Here is a 24,264-nt window from a genome sequence, read left to right as displayed (position 1 = left end):
CAGAAAGGGTTTATTTGGGAAGAGGGTACTTTCTGTGAGGGTATGTGTGCACACATGTGTTTGGTTTCTTGTTTTGCAGACTTGGAGGTTTTTTTTAAACAGTTACTTTCCAACAGCACTTCTCCCCACTTGCGTGGGATTCTTAGAGTAACATAACACTGAAAACTAAATACTGTAGAGGGTACACACTGTGGGGGAGTAACCTGTAAAAGTGTCTCAGAGACGCTGCTTTTGGAGTTAACTTTAATCAGAGTCAGTTATCACAAACCTAAAATTTTGGGTCAAACCTGCATGGTGGCCATCAAAATTAATGAAGAGCAAAGTATCCCTGGGGTCAAAATATTACAGTATCAAAACTCTCAACATGATTAAAAGCAACTTAAGGAAAATGTATCTTTATGAGAATAATTTATCTAAGGTCGAGAATATTAGTCTTTAAGGCTACTTCAAGAAGCCGTAGCTTTGAGTGACTGAATTAGCAAAACCAAAGAAGAGAAAGAACCTTTGAATTTAACAGCAGTCTACACAAGGGAAAGAACAATGCCGTATTCTTCAGTCTGTGGTCAATCTTCTATTTAAAAATCCTGTTCTACCTTTTTTTTTCCTTCAGAAATTTCATCTAATCTATCAACTTTTTTCTTGGGCAAACCTGTGGACAGCAATCAGCAGGATGTTTTACCCTAGAGAAGTGAGGCCTCAGTAGATATAGCAAGAAAAGGTTTGTTAGTCTCCATGTTTTGCTTATGTTAACATCTTTGGAAGTCAAACTCCTCATTCACAAACAGAAAGATGTCAGATTGTTTTGGTTTTGTCTTTCCTCTTCAGTTACTGGCAGTTCATTAGCTTTTTGAGGAAGTCACAGAAAACAAAATTCTTGATATTTTTAACAAACAAGCTGACAGGAGAATTAGCCAACAGTTTCAGACCTCCCATGGAGACCATAAAGCACTCTAAAATTAAGCTCTGAGGCCCCTCTTCCCGCAGACTTCTTGCAGATTGCCTTTGAAAACTTTTAACTACACTGAAATAATCCAAATGGTGGCTGTTAACAGATCTTAAACTACATTCTTCTTTAGCACCCTAAGCCCCTGAGCCTTCTGGATTGTTGACAATTACAAACCCATCAGTAACTTTTTACTGATTGACACTAGCCTCTTTCTCAAATAAACTGCCTTATTTAATTTCTCTAATTTGCTTTTCATGCCTTCAGTTCTTATGCAAAACAATTCTTTGAACATTAGGATAAGCTATAATAAACCGGTGAATAAAGTGCAACAAGATTATCTGCCTGCAAACATCAATTAAGAGTTTGCTGTCATTCAGTTGCAGGGAGATATAAGAGGCATTTCTCTAATTCGACCTTTTCCCTAAACAGTTCCTCCAGGTCACATTTAAATAAGAGAATAGAAACAAGATTCTAAACTCATTGTGTTTATAATATCTCTAGGTAACTCTAGAGCAACTGCATTCTCATATTACCTTTTCAAGTGGTCACAAGACTGTCAACAATTATAATTTGTTTCATTTTGGTTAAGTGGCCTCATTCTCACCTCAGGTCTGAATCATATTCCTATTTACCGAAAACATGTTTCTCTGACACGCTCCGCTCTGCTCTCAGTTTAATCATACCTATTGATCAAATAGGCTGCATCCAAAGAGATATCTGAGCTCACATCAAGAACATTATGTTCATCTTCCAGATGTGTAATTGCAAAAGTAATGACAATAAGTGATATTGCCATATATTTTTGTACGAGATTTCAAAAAATTGTAAATATGAATTATTTTCTTATACTGTATTTCACCTAGATATATCAATACCTAGGCAAACATTGAAGTTATTTAGTCAAAGTTGCCTATAAGGCTTGTTTTTTAAACAGTTGCCTGGAAATCCTTACATTTATTACAGATTAATTCCAAGGCTGTGATATGGAACTATATAGTCTGACAGAGATGAAATGGGAATGTAAAGTAGGTGGGATGTTGCACAGTACAAATTTTGAGCCTGCAATTCTACTGTCAGGAAGACAAAAATCTTGCAGCTAATTTATAGCAATATAAAGTCATTAACTAGGAGCTCAAACTATATATCCTATTAAAAGGAAAGAATTTTACCTGTCCTCTATCCTGTTGCAGCCCTTTCTCTTGCTCCTAATTTATTTTCAAATACTACTTTAAAAAATATATCAGTATCTGGACCTTAATTATGTGATCTTTTAGCAGAGATATTTTCTGGATTTCTGGGACCTATAGGTGGCCATCATATCTGCACCAGCTAATTAAGTGAAGGTACTGATTTCTGGTATTATTCTTGCTGGAAATAAACAAATAAACCCAGGTATCTACAATGTATACATTTACTTCTCTCTACTGCTCATTTCTGAAGTCTCTTAAAGAGCACTACTGACAGTAAATCTCTGGTTTAATAGGTGAAAAAAACACCATCAAAACATTAAATAAGTTCTTCAGTTTTACTTTTAATCAAGGGATACTCCGTTCCCTTACCAATTAGAGAGAATAATCTACAGACTAACTGATTTGCAGAGTGAGATCATTGTTTTGTCAGTGAGCACTTGTAGGTGCAGTATGTGTCACCGTAACTGTGACTTATGTCAGTGCAAAAGCATGAACTCATCACCTTCCACTACCCAAAGTATCAGCAGGGAACATGAGAATTGCTGTCTGTAGGCATGGAAGTGCTTGCAGATGCTTTTCCTCAAGTCTTCCACATCTGCAGCCGCACACTCATAACAAAGGTTCCAAAAGTCCAAGGCACAATCTCAGATTTGCCACTGATTCACTGTGCATCTTTGAACCAAATGCTTCAAAAAACCCCACGTTTTTCTAATTGGACTGTAAGAGAAGTACTGACAGTTATAGAGATTTCAGAAGTATAAAAGCTTGTAATACAGATTATTCACAAACTGCTGCATTCTCCGACTCCACTAATGCTAAAGTCTATACCTTGTATTATTCCCTTCTCTTATCTCTCAGGATTCTTCCCCATATCATGCAACACCACACAATCGACACAAGACAGCTACATCTCTTACAACATGATTGTGTTACAGATTTCTGGCCAAACTCCCAAGAACATCTGAATTATTTTAAGTAACCAAGGTCTGTTTTCCCCCTCTACATCCCCCTTGGAGGGCTTACTCCAGCAGCACGGTTTGGCTACACTGTACCGGCAACTTTGGACTCATTCTTACCCATCTTATGAAGTCCTTGAATACTCAGACTTGTTTTATTCCATTTGAATCTCATGTTTTTACTCAGTATCAACATTGCTCCACCTCCCATGATCTATTTCACACTAGAGCAACTCCCAAGCTACCTTACTTCAAATGTACTATTTCTATGCTCCTGCATATTGGTCATTTTGGCTTCAGTGAGTAGCTGTATGGCAGTTATGGTGGATAACATTGTCTCAAGGGGACAAGCAACCAGATTGTATTTCCTCAATGTTACGTAGTAGGCAATGCCAGAAGCAATGTGCTACAGGTTATCTCCCAGAGACAAAGGCTGACAAATACAAATGACCTTTGCATGTTAGTATTTTTTAACATTAAGTGCTAATGGGTACCCCATTCTTAAGTCCCCTGTGCTCAATATGTTACTGATTTTGCACTATCGTATTGTATATACTCTGATACAATTTAGCTACCTTCCGTATATAATGGCATGTTTTTTTAGGCTCATAACCAGGGCAAGCTTTCTGCCTTTGGTATTTTCCTGTTGAACCACTCCCACACTTCCCACAAACAGAAACTTGAACTTAGAACTATTTTTAAATACATTTTTCCAAGGACTTGGCATCTTAAGATGGAGATGCTTTAAGAGGATATTTTCATTCAACCACATTGCTATGTGATAATCCTTGGTTTAAGCATGTTTGTTTACAAGGTATTTAAGTTAAAGGAAACTTCTTAAGCAAAGGAGAAGATAAACACAACCTGTAGCAAGATTGCTTGCTTACTGTAGTTACTTAAGATCTGTCTTCGGGTCATAGCACAAGATTCCAAAACACCATCAAACAAGTTCCTTCTTTTCTTGTGAGAATATATGAGAGAGCACAGCCTTTGGAGCAAACTGAAATTTCAACTCAGACCCCTACTTTTCCCCACAGACTACTGTAAGTATCTTAAACTGTAGGCATTTAAATGGTGTATGTGTCTCAGTATTTTTCTGTTGGTAAACTTAAGACACTTAAAGCAATAATCAAGTTCCAGACCAGAGTATGGCTCCAAACATAACTCAGAGCCATTGTGCTCAAAAATAACAGTTATGTGGGTTTGTTTGCATCATATAACAGAGCTATAATGTAACTTCACTGCAGCCTGCAAATGGATTTAAAAAAAAAAAAAAAGAAATATTATTTGTAACCTGAAATTCCTTTGGGATGTGTTGCCTGCAAGTGTCCTCTACCCAGTACCCTTAATCGACTCATAACTAAGGAACAGGAAAGCAAACTGATCCTTATTTTTGTTGCAATCATAAAAAAGAAAAAAAGTATCTATTTCAGCAGAGGTGAAGAAAGGAGAGTATGATGCAGAACACAGATCATACATCTCAAAGAGCTCTTAAGGACAGAATTCTGTCCCTTGATTGTGTGCAAGTCCTCTTCTCCTGGTGGACCGCAGTATGTTAAAATGAAGATAAGGAGGCATGCAAATTGTATCAAAGATCAAATACAAACCGCCTTTTGTGTCAGGCATTTTAATGAAGGTGCTGAATAACCAAGAAATAGTGAACAAAACTATGGAAATTAAAATAAACAGGAGTTTTTGGTAAGTCAGGGGGTGAGGAGGAAATAAAACAATTCATCAAAGCAAAAAGAGAAGCCATTAAATCTAATTACAGCCAGTAACAAGAGTTCCATATGATCAGCTTACCAACTTCATATATCCATTTATGCCTTTTACTTTAATGCAGCCCAAATCTCACTTTTGGATGTAGGATCCCTGTTTACTGGGTCTACTGATAAATTACATAGGTGGAAGAATATTCTATATGGCTGCTTTGCAATTAAGCAAAAGGACTGTTCAACTTGGTGTTCCCCCCCACTTAAAAATGGAGAAGATAATATAAAAAAAAATCATTTCCATCAAATTAATTATGTTTGAATTTAGGACATACTTTATCATAATGACAGATTAATAACATTGGTCCAGTCATCAGGATCTATTATTCCCCTAATCAGTGTGCTGAGGTAATTGTCAGTATAAAGACTTTCCCAAGCACATATGTCATCAGTTTGACTGGAGGGATTCAAAACCCTGATGAGCAACACCGTAAAGTTATCAGGAGGCAAAGATTCTTGCAACACCCTTAAAATGTATTTAACAAGGATGTGAAAATTGTGTTCCTGAACCTGTCAATAATATATAAAGATGCCTACCAGAAGAACAAATACAAACTTAATTACCAGTGGACCTGCATGATAAAAATACTTGAGGGGAGGGGAGAAGCCTTTTTAGAAGATAACATATGCCAGAGTGATCAAACTGAAATGCTGCATGTGCATTCCTACTTTTTCTCCCCAAATACCTGTATGAAAGCACATCAATAACCCTTGAACTCTGAGTACAACTTAGGTACTAGGCAAAACTGGGCCTGATTCTTCCTTCTTTCCCTTCCTTTCTCCTGCCATCTCCTCCCCAAATCCATCCTGTAGCCCTGTCTGTTCTTTGGCTACATTTTCAATCTTACATTGCTTCTACGTATGAACAGAGAAGGCACAGTGTCGCATCAGTTTGACGTTATTGCAGCCAGATTATTAGAGCAACTCCATTTCTACAGATTATCTTTTATTAAGGACTAGGTAGCAGCTTGTGATTCTGGCTCCAAACATACAGTTTCAGCATCAGTAAGAGTTCAGATAAAAGATGACACAGCAGCACTTATGACTGAGGAATGACCAGAAACATGGGCTCACCTCACTGATGCTCTTCACATTTATAGGTGTAAGAGCATTTAGGGCCATTTCTAAACATAGTCAATAATTTGAAGCTACAGTTTAAAAAGCCAATGCTTCCCCATCTACTGATTTGCTTTGCCTTTACTTCAGTCAGTGTCTTAGCTGTTTTAAGCCAAATTTTCCAACGTTCGACAAAGAAAAAGTCTGATGAGGCTGTGCTAGGCTGTGCTACGTTAGCACTTCAGAAAGGTCATCTTTTAAAATCTTTTTTTTGAATGTAGGAGACACACTAAGTCACCGGAGTGCTTTCAGTCCACATATTCCTTTTACACAGCTCTAAAAGAATAGGCATATTCTCCCTCTATTGACAGAAACTTCAAGGAAATATATCTTTCATCTCAACCACAAGAACAGGACGTGCCCCTATACATATACACAAACATAGGACAACAACAAGGACTCAGTATATGAACAAAGCTTGTTGTGGAACACTTAAGAAGTCAAGCCAACAATTTCCAAGATTATCTTTGTCATTAAGACATCCTTATTTATTTGAAACCAGCATGTGTTTCAGTTGCCAGTATAATCAAACACATTTATTGGCAAGCACGTTCAGTGGCAGGTTTTGAAGGCAAGCACGATAGGATATAAGACACAAAACTAGGGTTCAATTGCTTACATTCCACTCTTTAGTGAGACTGATGTTTAAACAAGAAAAAAAAAATCCATTAATAGCAATCTTAAGTATTTTCTGCTTACTTCTTTGCAAGTTTGATATTTGAGAATATTTGCAGATTTGCAATCCTATTGCCTTCCCCCCCCCTAAGGAATACAGTTATTTCAAGACCAATGCACCCAAAACATTGAAAAGTAGATGTCAATCATTAATGGATACACAAATTGAAGATGAAGCCTAGTATAGTTCTTATGCTCCTGTGTTTAACTTACTTTCAAACCATAGGAGATTAATCATATGAAAAATTGGTAACTGCCCTTTTGAGAAATTGTACTGTGTTCTGAAGGAGTAACTAGATGACTGTATGCATGTTTTAGAGCTTTTCAGTAATTACTGGCATTCTCTTAGATACAAGAAAGTCTTGCCACCTCTCATCAGAAGCATTAATGGTGCCCTTAGAACTTGCTTTTAATCACAGGCTTGTCAAGCCATGCTAAATTAACATGGGTCAACAGATGCGTTAGGCTATACTAAAACAGATTTTCAGGTCACTTCTCTGAAGCCTTGTTGTAGCATTCCTGGTTCCTTTCACATGCCCTAGACTGAACTTTCACTGCAGCAGTCTCAATGGTGCCAAGCAGCTCTGACACACTCCTAAAAAATGTTATTTTGAAGAAATTGCCCAACTTCTGCTGTGGGGCGATACACAGCAAGGTAGGCAATGACGAGGAATTACTGAAACAAAATTAATACATGTCGCATTTTCCCCACCCCAAAGTAATGTTTTCCAATACATTACTTGCAAGCTTTCCTGATCACAAGTCTCAGGACATTACTGTAACTTCTAATGACTGACAAGCTTTTTGGATTCTCTTGATGTGAATCAACAAACGCTAAATTCAGATATTAAGGCATTAATGGAAAAAAAAGCAAAGCCACACTAGGTAGAATATCAACATTCTTTCTCACGATTGATCTCTGTAGCGTTTCAAGTTTTGTTTTTCAGCTAATCCTCCTGCAGACAGCCAGATTTAAGTCTGTGGAAGACATGTTCACACTGTTCAACTCCAGGCAAAAATCTATTTAGGGACTTTAAATATGCGTAAGGGAGCAGAGATACCACAGCACTATCGTTTGAAGCTGTTCAAATGTAACAAAATATTTTGCATATTGACAGGTACCGGATTGATCCTTTGCAGTTATAACAAATGCATCCTTTTGGATACTGCAGAGAAATACTGCATTTGCTTACTAAAAAAAATAAAAATCTTTAGCATTGGGGTTTAAGAAGAAATGCACCTCTAAAACACTACTATTTCAGAAGACTGCCCTGAAACCTCTGAAAATAGCCAAAAGATACTACTGTACTGTTTTTAACATTTATACTTGAACAGCCCCTTGAAAGACACACATTTTACTCAACCAGAAGACCCAAGTAAAAATCCCACAATCTTCTAGTCCCGAACATTTTACTTCTTACTGAAATTTTCCATTCTTGATCATAGTCCAAGGAAAACATTTATGTAGAGTTTGAGGAAAATACTTTCTTCCCTATAATTAAAAATAGTTGAACTTAGATATTTTCTAAGACGTACACAATAGAAAGTTTCTCTTAATCTCCAGTAAAGCTTACACAACAGCTAGAGTAGAAAACAGAACTCAATCCACTTTCTATCAAATAAGAAACCGTACTAAATGGTATCCCACTATGGTGCACAAAGTACATCTGCATAAATTTTACGAAGACTGCAAATGACAACGTAAGAATAGATTACAGTAACCCAAAAAAGGCTCAGAAAATCTTCAAGCTGCAACATTAGTGATATGGATCCACCTCTATGAAAACTCATGGCATTAAAAAAAAAAGTATTTTCATGCTAAATTATTAGAGTTCTGTTGTTCTGTTTTGCTGTAGAGTTAACTGCTTCAGTTACTCTAAGTTTAACTCCCCAGGCAAGGGAAAGCAAGGAAAATGGAGAAGGGTTTTTCAGTGTAGCTGAACTAAAAGCCTAAAGTAGCTTGAATAAGCTACATGAATATGGCAGAACTTTGCTTCGTTAGTCTATCTCATAACCTCAAAAGCTGAAGTGTGTGTTTCCTACTGAAAATCCAAAAATGAAGCAGCAGATCCACTTCTTCTTCCAAAAAGATTTATAAGTTGATTAGTTTTCACCAAATGAGGAATGACAATAAAATAAGAATCTGAGTTACTTCTCTCTTCCTCCTCAAAATAAAAGGCCTCTCCTCATGCCATATTCATCATTGTTCTAAGTTCTGGATGCTACACCACAAATGTACCACAAAAATGGGCTTGGGCTACAAATCACTGTATGTGGAAAAAACACTGTAGTGAAGAAGCTGAGGGAAGACTGTTAACTGCACCCATTTGAAGAGAAATTAAAAACTTTAGATTATGATTAAATCCTGCAGAAACTGGATTAAATGGTGGAGTGCAGTGTCACCACCTATCTTGTTCAGAATACCTACTTCAATTCATTGCTACTTTTGCTTTACTTTTGTGCAGAGGGAAGTAGCTCTAATCTCCAAAACTACTTTTCATGTATACATATAACTGCTAACATTGATTGTTGTTACACTTTGATTACAGTGAAACAAGAAAAAAGATACTGAAGTTAACTCCCTGTGTTACAAGACGGGAAAAAAACCTGAACACAAAAACCATGAGAGACCGCCTCCAAGAGCTTAAACTGAGAGCTAAGGAACTACAGACAGCTGGAGAAAACAACGGTGCAACTGTACAAGACGAGCAGGAGGAGTTTGAACAGCAGGCCATTATTTATGAAAAAGAGCCCATAACGGAAAGGCACTTGCATGAAATCCAGAAGCTTCAGAATGAAATTAATAATTTGGTAGAGGAAGTTCATAAATTCAGTCAACAACAAAAAAGCCTAGTATCTTCAATGAGAAGATTCAGTGTTCTGAAAAAGGAATCTAACATAGCAAGAGAAATAAAAATTCAAGCAGAGCACATAAGAAAATGTTTGGATGAACTGTCAAAAACAGTGAAAAAAGCTGAAAATGAACACGGGCCGTCACGTGCCACAGTAAGAATTCTGGCTTCCCAGCATGCTTTCTTATCCCAGCGTTACCTACATGCTATGCTCTCATACAATGATGCTATAACTGCTAAGCAAGAGAAATGCAGAAGATTTATTGTCCGTCAGCTTGAAGTAGCTGGTAAAGAGGTATCTGAGGAAGAAGTCAATGACATGCTCCAACAAGGAAAATGGGAGATTTTCAATGAAAATCTACTCACTGAAGTCAAAATTACCAAAGCTCAGCTTTCAGAGATTGAACAGAGACACAAAGAACTAGTCAATCTGGAGAACCAGATGAAAGACATAAAGGAACTTTTTATCCAGATATCAGTTCTGGTGGAGGAGCAAGGGGAGATGATCAACAACATTGAAATCAGTATGAACAACACTCAAGAATACACTCAAGTATCTAAAGAAAAATTTGGGCTTGCAGTCAAGTATCGAAGAAGAAACCCTTGCAAAACAGTATGCTGCTGGTGTTGTCCATGCTGCAAATGACAAAAGAAATAAACTGAAATATCAACAGTTCCTTTTTAGCAAACCGACCTTGCAAAGCAGCCTCAGGTTCCCTCAGTTGCTTCATTTTTCTTCCCATTTCCCCTTCGACAGAGCTCTCAGGAAAAACTGCATCTGTTTTTCCAGAGTTAGAAAAATGGTTTTGGTGTTTGCAGAAACACATGAACTAGGGGAAAGGATCAAAGGACACAAGTGACACTTTTTTGTTCTTCCACTCAAACTAAAACAATGTGGCAACAAACTACCTGTGCTTTTGGGAAGCACTGAAAATATTGTTAATCTCAAAGACAGGATTCATAAGAACGGTTTAGATACCTTTTACAAAAGAACAATTACTATTTTTAATTGCCTTGTGGTTTTTTAGCACTCATATTTACTTGGTTCAAATGCTGAGGGTTTTTTTCAGGAATCTGAAATTCTACAAAAAAAAAAATCTACACATAAAGCAGCCATTGTTAGTAACAATCCAGAATGTGATGCCTAAACCAAAGAAGTCAGAAAACTTATCAGGAGTGTTTTAATACTGCCTGTATGGGAAGAGTTACTTGCAGGCTTACTTACCTACTTAACACCATGAAATAACACTCACGTTATAGTAGGACAGTGTGCACTGTCTTATGGAATGCAAAACAGACACTAGGTTATTTTAATAACACCATGCTGTATTTCTTAAAGATAGGTGTTGAGCTGATATTTTCTGAACAGGTTAAAGATCACTAGAAGCAGAAGACCACACCAGCAAACCTACAGGGATATTTGTTAGCAGCCTGCTGAGAAGCCAAGCATTCATAAACTGACATAGAGATATTTACATTATTTAACTACATAGGCAGACCCCTACCAGGTAAGGATAGGGGAATATGATACTTTATTACACACTCATAAGACACATTCTTACTGCTGCCTAGCCTATCTAAATATGCAGCTGCCTCTGCAATCTCACTTTTGCTAGTACAAAAATGAAGGAAAAAAATATAATAAAAAATTAGAACTCCATCCTTATAAAAATAAACATAATCTAGAATCAGAGAATGATTTAGATTGGAAGGAACTTCTAGGAGACATCCAGACCAACATCTTGCTCAAACTCTTGCTCAAACCAAGACAGGAATTTCCCTGGTCGCAGCTCTTGTCCACCACTTCTCATCCTACCACCAAGCCTCTGAGAAGAGCCTTGTTCTGTTATCTTCACACCTCACTAGTAGGCAGCAGGAAGATCCCCCTTACTTTCTTCATCTTAAGTCTAAACAAACACGGCTCTCTGACTCTCCTCATGTGTCACACGTTCCAACACCTGAGCAGTCTGGACTCACTATAGTATAATCAACATTTGTCTTCATGATCTTCTTGTAGCAGGAAGTCCAGAACTGGACATGGTATAGGACATGCGTTTATTTGTACTACTACAGGAGTGGCCAGAAGAAGTAGTTGAGGGTTTCCAGAACTCTAAATGGTTCCATGAAATTCTGCTAATTGTAGAAGCCCAGGATCCTCATGTAGATACGCAAAACAGATACCTAAAGTAATAAATATGAATACCTCCCCATAGTACCTAAAACAGAGCAGCTAGCCATTGACTCAACCTGTCCCTGAAAATACCTTAGATGTTCTTTATGAAACAGCTGCATTAACGGTTACTTCTGCAGTGAAGAGAAGCAAGCAGGTGCAGAGTGCTTTTGCTTTCCATAGTCCCAATGGTTGGTTTCTGCCCTGTAACCAACCCCTTTTGGAACTGAAATAGTGCTCTAATGCAATTTAACAGAAAACAACAATGCAACTGAGACCAAAAAGTTATTTCCAAAAAGAAAAAAAAACACACCACTAAAACCAAACACCAAAGCAGGAATGTATTTCTGAACTCCTTTATGCTGTACAAAGACACCATCAATACCACTATATCTGGTTACAGTCAGAGAAGTCTGAGCAAATTGCACTGCAATTCTGCAAGACACTAAGTGAGCTAGATGTCTTTAATTGCATCTAGTGGGGAAAAACAAATAACAATCTGCTGTCAAAAGGCACTACTGAATTATTTTCACATTGCGATATTTATCAATAGTTGGATTCTTTCCATCCCAGCTTAAAATTGCAACTGAAATTAACTGTTATCGAAGTACAATGAGAGTTCTGAACCTTAAAGTGAAAGAGATCATTTACACAGTAGTGACAAAAAAACAAAATTAGATAATGACACTACTGATACTATTCCATTAAATACTCTCACTTAACTGTTACATATATGGAAGCTACCTTTACATTCCAAGGGCAGAGGAGAAACTAGCCAATAAGCAATACAGAGAAAAAAAGTTGCTATGGCCAACATGTTTTTCATATATATCTGTATGTATGCATGTAAACATATATAATACACACAGAAGTATGCACTCCACACAAACACCACTCCATCCTCTTTTCCTGTTTTTACTTTTAGAAAAAACAAAGGTACATAACAGATAGCCCTTTCCTTCTCTCCTGGGCCCTTAAAAAGAAAGGCATTACCATACTTCTGTGAAGGATTACTGCAGCCAGGGTTGACAGAAAACCAAAACACAACAAACACCACCTTTTTACACAAAATCCCCCATGCAGGAGAGTTCACACAAGCAACCTTATCTGAGAGAGAAATGTGTTCCTGGGCTAGCCCTTCCTCTTCACACCAGAGATGTTTCTTTGAAGTAAACATGGTCTGATTAACCAAGAGCTGTACTTTAAATCCTGGAAGAAAACTCAAGTTTCAGTAATACTCAGGAAGACAGCTGCCTATCCATAAGCAAGTAAATAATTCAAGTAGTTTTCAGCTGTATTGGTTAGAAAATGGCAAAACAGAAACATACATAACATGCTGCAGAAGAACTGAGAAGAGAGAAAACCAGAAAGACTTGTGGAAAGCTTTTCCTTAATACAGGTGCTATTAACTGGAAGTAATTAGCATTAACTACAACTGACACTGACATCATGAGAATTTGAGTATTCAAAATTATTAACAGCAGAAATCACACAGGCTGAAGTAATCACTAAAATAATTTTCCTTTTTTTTTTAGTTACACAGTTATGCAGAAAAGCAAACAAGTTAAAGCTAAGCAGTTAGTATTCTAATCAGAAATGTGAAATATTAATAGGTACAATCCCTCATCACCAAAATAACATGTAGAAAACAGCTTTCTACTAAAAAAATAGCTGCCCAGCAATCTCTCTGGTATAAAAACATCAGCCATAGCACATGGAATTGTATTTCCTCTTGCAAGCGTTTCATGTTAAAGTAACCCCTTCCCCCCCCCAAAAAAAAAACCCAAACAAAAACAGTATTTGTATTTGCCTACATAATATGAAGTATAAATATTTCTTTCTGATAAAAGGGCAAAATAATTCAAACAGAAGGAAATTTAAACTTGCATACCTATATGTCTTGAGGATGCTGACAGAAGAATTGACCCATGAACGTGAGAATTGCAAGAAGTCTTATTTTCTACAACTCAGTTTCCCCATACTTAACAGACTGATTAACTCCTTAAGCACTTGAGTGTTAAACAAGGCCTACATGAGCAAAGCAAACATAAATTAAGCAATAACACCATAATACAATACATTGGGATGGAAGAAAAGATGGCAAAAGGAAGAGTGAGCCAGTCACTCCAACTCTCTTTTGCTCTGTAATGAAGACTGCATCTCAAACTCTTTAGTAATGGATCCTGTTCTTCATTGTGAAATGAGACCCATCTACCCATGATAATTCATGGCAGAATCTTGCTAGTCCTACTCACAGTATAAAGTTGATTACGAACAAATGACATCTAAGACGACATGCAGTGATGTAAATTGACATTAATTCCCAGTGCTTTTCAGAAAGGACTGGTGCTTCTTTTAACAGATGCTAAACAAAATAGGAAAAATGTTCTGGGTAACTGTTCCGTCATTCAAAGAAATAATAGAAATAGTATATTAACTGGGAAAAGCCAGCATTTAAAATAAATCAGATTTTTAACTTTAAGAAAAAAAGTTACTTTTTCCAGAACAAAACACATACATTTTTCAAGGACCTACTCCCCTACTGAAAAGATATTAAAGTATTTGTTGTGGATATAATTTTCCACACACTTCATGAAACAACAGAGGGCCTCATTTGCACACCTCCCTGTACATTATGATTAAAACACTTTTACTGCACACATCACAGTCGTAGCTGGACAACATATCCAAAATTATTCTCCCACCTCTCCTCCCCGCCCTCTTCCAAATACACACATTAACTTAGTTGCCCACCTGGGTGATAAATTATAACTACACTGTCTTTGTGGACAGTGCCAGAGAGCAAGTTCTGGCCCACTGGATAAAGTGGTGTGGACTGGCACCCACATATACTGTTCTGGAGTGAAGAGCTTTTGGAGATGCCCTTCTAGAGAGGACTGGTCACATCCACACTACAGCACTTGACCCCAATCTCTTGTGGGCTGCATGTGACATCCCTCAGGCCTTAGGACTTACATATATTAAATTATTTTACTTTTAATTCAACATGTCCAAAGTAATAATCAGTGCAATGCATCTCATGAAAGAATTATTCATGCTGATATCACATGCTTAAAGTTTCAGGACATAGCATGAGGGCATTTAGTGTGTAAGACCTGCTGACGCAGTGTTGGAGAACTGTACTGATTAGTAGGAGCTGGAGTTGGTACAGTCTACACCCTTACTATCTGACCAAACCACAGTGTTATACAGACATGTCTTCTCAGGAAGAGGGAGGACACACAACTGTTTCTCTCCAAGAAGAAATAAGTGAATCAGCTACCACATGCACAGTATGGCTCATTGTGGTGACAGCACCCAAAGAGCAACAAAAAAAAAGGAGGGAAAGGGGAGGGAGTGAATGAGTAAATCTCTTAGTGTAGACAAACCACATAATTACTGTGAAAGTTTAATTTGTCCACTTTCATTAAGGACTGTGTGTCAAAGACTCCCAAGCTCTTCCTGGTGACCATTAAGTGTATCACTGTTGAAGTTCTATTGAAGTCCTGTTCTTGGGGGTTTTTGTGTGTGTTTTTTTCTGTTTTGGTTTTTGTGGGGTTTCTTGTGGTTTTTTTTTTGTTTGTTTTTACAACTCCAATTCCACATCAGCAAATGAGAAAATCTTCAAACTGAATGAATCTACAGAGCACTGAATGAATATATAGAGCAGTGGACAAACCTGCCATCACGTGACAGCAAGCAACTGGAGAATACTTTTATTTAAATGTTACTATCAGAGATGTTTTTACTGTAATGAACCAGACCCCATAGTTACAAACAACATTATCTTTTTACAGGAAGAAACATACAGTTATCTAAATTAGGATATGTTATTTTCTTTTCTAAATCTTTAAAGATAAAAAGGAAATCTATTTAGATAAAGGAACTTCACGATTCAGCATATATTTTACCCATCACATCACATCAAAATTTGCATACCTGAGTAGAAAATGTTTGGGTTTTTTTCCCCCACTACTTTTTTAGACCATTTTTGCAAGGACAGTTAGCTCCTACAATAACCGTACCTCTGAGCTATATCAAATTCATACAGGTAGAAGAGAGAGACCAAAACTGGTTTTAATTCATTCACTTCACCTATTCTCAAAAGCAACAGACAGTCGAGTACTTCGCTTGTTGCACCACAACCAGACACAGCATGTGCTTACCAGCTGAACAGAGGAAGAAGAGAGAAGGAGAAAGAAGGTGAGACTTCAGGAACTAGTGAAAGAGGTCAGAGCATGCAAAAAAAGGCAAGTATATTAGGGAATGTGTTTATTCATTAGTACAGTTAAACAAATTGTATTTTATTTCCTCTTGGAATTATTATTGAACTACCAATTTTCTAAAAGTATTCAAAACCAGCACTCTTAATCCAAATCCTTCACATGTACGTGCACAGACTAAAATGCACTACTTAGAAACTTAGCAAGATATTAGGGAACTTTTTGCTACGTGGATACCAAGTATCTCATTGTTAAAAACAAAACAAAACAAAAGCTGAACATCCTTAGAAGAGGGAAATATTAGAAAAGGCTAACTTTCACCACAAATGTGGAAATCTGCTGTTTCCTTTATTCTGTTCTTGATACATTTTCATTTTTCAGGACTTAAGGGAAAAAAGTTTACGCCCCAGAACTCTTATTTGGCAAGTATGAGTGACAGGGATTTGCATCTCCAAACAAAGGCATCTTCATGGAAGGGAAGGTGCATGGGACCAGTTTGATCTCATTTGTTAAGCACTCCATTTCCATACCACAAACACTAGTGCTTAGTGACCAAGCCTTCCTGCTTCACAACTTGCAGGCTTCACAATATAAAAAGTGTTTCAAATACTGGAACAAATTCTAGGGTTTACATGATCTGAACACGCCAAGAGTAGCATAGCTACGCCACAAACACAGACACCAAACAGAAAACTAAGACAATACAGGAAAGAATTCGTAACTCGAGGGAGCATAAAACAAAGAACTGCTGGATTCCTCCACAGAACTGGGACACTGCAAGAGCAAATTCTGTTCAAAGGCTTAAGGCTCAATCAATTAGAAGGCAATAACATCAACAAACTTCGTTTAGTCACCATTAGACTCAGTTAACACACTCTGCCTTCTGCTTAGCTACTGACATGGATTGAAAAGCAGGATCAAATCCCAGGGAAGTGAGTGGGCTCTCTGCAGGTATAGCCAGCCACCCAAATAAACTCTATTATGAGATTAGGGCATAGAGATTTCTATGAAAAATAAACACTGCACAGTTGTGAACTGTCACAGTTGCATTTTCAGAACAGATTTGAGTTAAACCAGCTGCATTAAGTTGGTTTTATTGCCTTCCCTGTACTACTAACATTCAGATAGCAATGTAAGTTAAAATCTAATCTATTTTTCAACATACATACTATTAGCTTGCTGAAATACACTCCACTTCATCAAAACAGATTAGCCAGTTTTACCCTCAAAACACCAGAGCATCACTACTCCTTAAAGTAGGATGCCTCTCCCCTTAGCTTTACACATTCTTTATGATATCATAGAAATGTTGTGTAATTAGTGCATTATGAAGGTCTTATGCCCACCAGACATAAAGATACTGTCCTGATAGAAAATAAACTATGAAAGTTTAAAATGATTTAACTTCAAAAGGCTATTTGTCCTCAGAGACCTTTTGTGTGGTTGAATTTAATAAAATGTTATTTCCAATATTTTACACAACCTATTTTGTAAGCAGAGAAGTTCATGAATCTATCTGTTCTGTGAAAGAATGTCTCCAGATCTTTTGAAACTTTAACTTTTTTTTTAAAAAAAAAAAACACATGCACTGAAACAAAGCATATGCCAAATACTATTAAAGTAAGCCTTCTTTAATGAGATTTTGCTGATCATGTATCAGCAGCACCACCATGTGTTAAGTGAACAAGACATTTATTGCTGAGAGATTACTGGTATTGCAGAATACAATCAACCATTTATAATTTAAGTAATTGATGTAGGCCTAAATGGTAACAATATTTTTACACTACGTTGCCATGTCAAACTTCCAAAGCCTTTAACCTATCATACCATTTCAAGTAATAATAATATTATTAGTTTTGGGTTTCTTTACCTCTTTAAAATTCTATTATTACTTGCAATGGTATGATAGGTTAAAGGCTTTGGAATTTTGACATGGCAACGTAGTGTAAAAATATTGTTACCATTTAGGCCTACATCAATTACTTAAATTACAATTGTAATATTGTTTAGCACTAAAAGTTACAGTAGTATTAGTGTACTTTACACTGATGTTCATACTATACATAAATACTTCTTTAGAAGGTGTACTGAAGGTCAAAATTTACAAAATTTCTGATTATTAGGAGAACATTTATTAACATTACTTACACTAACACAGGTTTTCCTGATATCTTAGGGCTGTTTAAAACTTCTGTCATGGCTTGCTTTGTTTCTTCCATTCTTGCAATGTCGCTGGAATCCACAACAAATATTACACCGTAGGACTCAGCATAGTAATTTCTCCAGATATTTCTAATTCGTTTTCCACCTCCTAAATCAAAGATGGTGACTTCAAAGCGTCCCTGTTTAAGGTCAATCTTGGAAAACCCAACTGTTGGAGCCACGTCTTCAGGAGACTCTGTCAGAGTTCAAAGAAGAAAGCCTTCAGTAAAAAGTGTCCTTTGTTATTTAAGGAGGATTCTACATTGTGATTTGTGTAGCAAAATTCATATTTTAAAAACATGGAGCAAACCCTCCCTGTTAAGTGACAGCATATTACTAACTATATATTTTTTACATTAAGATTTTCACTCTCGTTAGGTAATTTCAAATTAACACATTAGTCTCTCAACCAGTTACTTTACATTAATTTAGACAGGAGCACCAGGGAAAAAAAACAAAACAAAACAAAAAACCCAAAAGAGTCAAAAATGCAATTTTTAATATTTAATACCACAGTTGAATTGCAGTGGTGTTCACTGCACTGCAGGCTTTACTTTCCTCCTCACTACCAATGCTCCCATCTGAACAGTTACATAGCATTTGCATGGTATTAATCCAAGTTTGAGAAGGAAAACAAACAAAACAGTTAATGGGTTATGACCTGGGAAGCCTTGTGCTCTGCCGAATTTATTCTTTTTCCCTCATGGTTGCCAAAACAGCTTCAAAAGTTCAAACCAAGGGCTGAGATGAAGTGATTGAAACCACATTCTTCTGAGATGTAAACTACTTGATGCCCTTTATTCAAGATCAGGTTTTGGCCTTCGTTCGTTTGTTTGTTTTTATTTTGTTTTTGAGTTTACCATGCAATATGCTAAAACAACTATAGCTTTATATTTAACACTTTTGCTTGCTGTCTCCCTTTCTGGGCAGCAAAGAAAGCCTGTACTTGCCTCACACCACTAAGCTGTCCTGCAGGAGTAAGTTAGTTGGATCTCTGCAACTGTTTCATGTAGCTTGGCAGCGTAAGGCAAGAGAAACAGATGTAAAATTCACATTGTTGAGAGGAAGAAATGAAGGCATGGTCAAAAGCACTGAGCTCTGACGAGCAGTGCAGAAGCTAAATCACTGTCAGCCTTCCACTACCACGTTCCTTTTCTGAGAGAATCCTTCACACACAGCCACAATGGGGATTCAGAATAGACCCCTTGGCCAGAACAGTGTAAGCCAAGACTCCAGCAAGAGAAGGGTCTGGGACCCCCATTTGTGAAAAACTACAGCTTCAAAACTCAGCAGACTTTATTTTGAAGAATGTTTTGCACTGTGAGCTGTAAGTATGTGCTCTTACAAGAGAAAACAATGTGAACATGAGGGTTGGTTAAGGGTGAAAGTTATTGATGGTGCTGAATGTAAGGGATATTGCTGAAACACCTGCTCCTATTGTACAGTAAGTTCTCTAATAACAGTCTTCAATGTAAAAACAGGGTCTGCCATAAAAGCTGCAGATCCATTTTGGCAAATATGAATTTGGTGACCATGCTGATTTGCCCACATTTAAGAGTCCTAAGGACTGAAATATATTTGGTTTCTGCTAAAACCCAGCAATCATAACTGCAGTCTCCTCCTACAGGCTGCATGACTGGTGCACAGCCAAAAATACTGGTTTTATCAACCCTGAAGACTAACTGAAGGTTCCAATCTCTGCAAGCCCTGTTAAGGAAAATTAAATTTGCTTTCTAAGGCAAGGACTATTCAAGCCCTAGGAAACAGTCAGAGAAGACAGAACTATCTTTTCCTGGAGTTCCCCTTTAGAAATACCCATCTTTATCCCATTTTTCGCAGGAAAAAAAGGACTTTTAGAAATAACTGTCACATTTAGCTGATAAAGGCATTAAAGTTGATTTTGAAATAGAATGGAAGGCTAAATAACGAATCATTCATGTTTTCAGGGCAAAGAATAAGGAATATAAATAAGAGAATATTCACAAATTTAGTTACACGTTAGCAAGTTTGTGAACTTACATAACACATAAAGTTGAGGTGGAGTCTCCCAAGTCTGCCAAAACACTACTAAGTACACTCTTGTTATTACACAAGATGAAAGTTTAGAAAGACAACCCCACAAGAGGAAAAAAAAAAAAGCCATAGTGAATTTTTGTTTTCACAAGCACAAGTTTTATCTCAAATTATATCCTGCTTGCATGTGTCATTGGATGGTGCAAAGTACCCTTCAAAATCAAGTGGTCTCTTACTTAAGTAAGTGCCTAGAAAATTGTTAGTGCTTTTCTGGTGATAAATAATGATATAAAATATGTATCACTAGAACCACCCTTTATGTTACATAGATACACATGCAGTTTCCTTCTTTTGAAGCTTTACCTCATTATACATACTTACAACACTTATTTTTATATAAGGTTTACTGACGTATGCATGCTACTGGATGTTCACCTGAAAGCGATTTCAGCACATGCACACAAGGAAAAAAAAAAATCAGGTCCATTGATTTCTCTAAGGTATACTAAGATGTGAAATATATCATTAACCAGAATATTTTGTATCACTGCATTAATTCCTAATAATTATTAATTAGAATGTGGTCTACAGCCTTCAGAGTTTTTGTGCTACACTTACTTTCACTTAAAGCAACTGATGGAGACAGACAGCTTGCCTGTAGTTACAATGTTCCTTCAGCTATTTATTGAACTACTGAAAAAAACCTTCCTCTAGTCCAAAGATACGCTATGATGCTCATGAAATTTAAGCGAGAACCCAGAACACATTTTGTTGTAATTTAGCGTTTTGCACAGTTAACAATACAGTGGTCAACTCAAGGCACACAAGCACCAAGGTACTCCAAACATTAGGTCTCGGTGTTTCCAAGATAATTAAACACCTCTATGGACTAACTTTTTCTGTCCCAGTGGACTAAGGGCTATAACGCTGCAAAGTCTCAAGAGGCAGCTCTCTCCATACTATCTACCTTGCCTCTACACCATACTATTACCTTTCAAAAAGATGTAGCAGAATGGTAGCAACTTTGTTGAACTACTACTGATTTGGTTTACACTAGCTCAACACGAGGTTAAGTGCAGTGGCCAAAGAGCAAATGTAGAGCTTGCTCTGCTACTTCTCCTAAGCATAAAGCACATGACTCGAAGCACCGACTTTTAAGTCACCCTAGCATGACTTGCCAGATATCAAAAATCAGGATCTTTATGTTTCAAAGGTAAGACCCCTTAATTTTTCTCTCATCTGCAGGTCTTCACACAATGGGGCCTATGACATCCCCACTTTGGCAAGCACACTCTCAGAGGAGAGTACAATCACTGAAGTTTTCTTTCAACAATATGGGAAGAAGAGAGAATTAAGAGATGAAGCAATATTTTTAGATTTAAATGATGGAATTCAGTAATTATACTCTCTCTTTCAATGCTCCATTTAGATGATAAAAAAATTAATTGCTTACCTCCTTGAATTCCTCGGACTGTAGCAGTTTTACCAGCATTATCAAGACCCACCATTATTAGTGTCACCTTCCTCCATAAGGGGAAAAAAAAAAAAAGATATTTCAAATATTTTTTTCCTCTAGCTAGACATCACTTATTTTATTAAGTTTTTTAATACATGCATAGCAAATTTACCACAAAGTAGCAGAAAGAATAGGTATCAAAATACCAAGTAGCAGGCATTGCTACAATTGTGTATCTGGTGTTCAATGTGATAAGCCATCTGATTAGATAGAACAAGATATGAAATGATAAGTCTAATATTGTGCTGTAAGTTTCACATGAGACAATGATTTTGCTTTTAACTTGTATTTGCCTGCTGAAATTTAATTTCACAGTACTGTAAATTTTATCCTCTTTTTGGTGTGGTCATGGTCTCTTTAACAATTACTGCAATTTAATTTCCGTTCCCCTGTATTTTTACCCTCTCTCTGCCTCAAAGCTGTGCCTATACTAGAAATTTATTTCCGTCTCAACCAGTGCATCTGAACAACACTATGCAGTATACGACACTTGTGTAGACAACATCAGATGCTGTAAACTATGCACTATCTGTGCATCCCTGCTAATGGAGGGAAAAGGATGCAGGATGTCAAAGTAAAACTAACAGAAACAAACAAGAACAGCAGAATTCCATAAGCGAGAATGGATCACCAGGCTACCCACAAAATGTGGTATTAAGATATTTAGATAATAGTAAGAAAACTAGTATTACACTGGTGCTACAGTCTACTCTTAACAACAAAGTTTTTTAACACATTATACTTCAGAATCTCAAAATGCAGAAACTAAATCAGTAAGATAAAAAACAAATAAACTTTGCATAAACATTCTAGCATCAATCCATAATGCTCAACTTGAGGAAACAGTATGTGGAGGACAATATTTTGAACTTTATAGTTTTCTGGAGTCAGAAACAAAACACCCGCATTAGAGGTCATTAACATTTCATTTTTAAGTTCATAAGACGCATTGAGAGAAAAAAAATGACAGATTTTGTCTTGTGATTAAAAAAAATACGAAAGAACATTATATAGCAAATAAAGTAAAACACAGGTGAGAGCACATGAAATACAGTTTGAGAAGGTCAGCACAGAAATGTAAAATACTTTCACATGATTACCTGACAGGTTCCTGCCACCGTTTTAACCAGCTGCAGCAATTGGCCATTAGACTGAACATCCCTCTTCACTAGCCATCCAGAGCCACCAAAGCTAGAGAAACAATGTGGACAGGCCAGAACAACCCAAGAAGACTGGGAGAGGGACTGCAGAGGCCCAGATGTTGTCTTGTCACTGCTATCAAGAAAAACAAAACACAGAAGAAGAAATGCATAGTTAGCCCCTATGCATAACCAGGGCAAGCCATTTCTCTAGCAGCAGTCTGTCTATTCAGAGTGTGTCATATTCAGTCAGCCCCATGACAGTCGCATTGTGTCTTTCACTTATCCATCCTCTCACACTACATCTGCCCCCATTTGATATATCTGGCCAGCAACAACACAGTACTTACACAAAACAATAATGCAAGACTGCTGCACATAAGGAAACCTGCAAGTTAGAGCAGTAAGACACATCAAGCTATGAAATTCCAGTGCTTGCCTTGCTAACACACCCCACAGCTCTGCTGATTGACAGAGAACAAAGACCAATTTCAAGCATAAGTAAGGCTTGTAAGAACATAACAGGGTAAGACATTAAAAGCAAACAAAGAATGTCCTACCTGTTAAGTATATTCATTTAACCGACAATTTCTTTTACACAGGAAGATCCCACAACAAGGAAACTGGGTTCTCTAGTGAGTACTTGGAGGAACTAGCAACTCAATATCTAGTAATTGTCACTAATTTAAATAGAAGTATCAAGTACTTCCACCATTTTACAATCCCACTTCCTACTCTTCAAGCAGGGGAAAGAAACACAATAATCCTCTCTCTGATGTTGCTCTGTGGAACAAACAATGGAGAATGACTGTGTGATCATATGCATGTTTATTTCTTCGTATGCACACACAGCTATGGAACAATAAAGCTTACACAAATCATGCAGTCAAGCACACAAAGATGCAAAAGCTTTAAAACTCCCTTAGTTATTCAGCTACAACAATCCTACTGCGAACAACAGTAGTTGTCCAGGCAAAGGCCTTACACGTGCAAGCTTTGGGCAATTTTACTTCATGAGTTCATATCCACAACCTCCCTAGTAGGATGATGTACTAGGTCTGGCTGCTGTTTTCTTCACAGCAGCCTGTATGGTGCTGACCTTTCTATTTTTGGCTAAAACACTGCTGATAACATGAATATTTTGGCTATTGCTGGACACTGCTTGCACAGCATTGAGGCTTTCTCTCTTCCCACTCTGCCCTGTCCCCCTTTTCCCCCAGCCAGTAGGTTGGGAGGGGACACACCCAGGACAGCCAGCCCCAACTGATGGGAGGGATATTCCATACTGTATAATGTCATGCTCAGCAAAAAATAGCTCAGGAAAAAGAGGAGGAAGGGGGAATGTTCATGGTTATTGCATTTGTCTCCCCAAGCAGCCGTTAAGCATGCTGAGGCCCTGCTTTCCAGGAAGTGGCTGAGCATCTGCCCACTGATGGGAATTAGTGATTGAATTCCTCTTTTTGCTCTGCTTGACCATGCAGCTTTTGCTTT

General features: G+C 37.3%; 2 protein-coding genes across 12 annotated transcripts in view; one reads left to right on the top strand and one right to left on the bottom strand.

Annotated features, from left to right (window-relative positions):
- The window catches only part of ARL13B (ADP ribosylation factor like GTPase 13B), a 53,343-nt gene that overhangs the window by 25,446 nt on the left and 3,633 nt on the right, over positions 1–24,264 (bottom strand). For 10 of the 11 annotated variants that reach the window (XR_011050185.1, XR_011050188.1, XR_011050187.1 and 7 more), the window contains exons 2-4: positions 22,735–22,909; positions 21,572–21,642; positions 18,052–18,301 (exon numbers count right to left, since the gene is read on the bottom strand). Coding sequence is in view for 8 of the 11 variants with exons in the window: in XM_068424015.1 (XP_068280116.1) it covers positions 18,052–18,301; positions 21,572–21,642; positions 22,735–22,793 (380 nt within the window). In the remaining 3 variants the exon portion in view is untranslated. The remainder of the gene's footprint in view (positions 1–18,051; positions 18,302–21,571; positions 21,643–22,734; positions 22,910–24,264) is intronic. The other variant, XM_068424092.1, reaches the window with a different exon arrangement.
- STX19 (syntaxin 19) lies at positions 9,258–10,153 on the top strand. Its single transcript, XM_068395432.1, has one exon. The coding sequence runs from the start codon at positions 9,278–9,280 to the stop codon at positions 10,151–10,153; it is 876 nt and encodes a 291-aa protein (XP_068251533.1). The 5' UTR covers positions 9,258–9,277.

Source organism: Nyctibius grandis, chromosome 2, assembly GCF_013368605.1.
Source record: "Nyctibius grandis isolate bNycGra1 chromosome 2, bNycGra1.pri, whole genome shotgun sequence".
Lineage (NCBI taxonomy): Eukaryota > Metazoa > Chordata > Aves > Nyctibiiformes > Nyctibiidae > Nyctibius > Nyctibius grandis.
The sequence above is the reverse complement of the archived record's forward strand: the minus strand, read 5'-3'. Positions and strand labels throughout refer to the sequence as shown.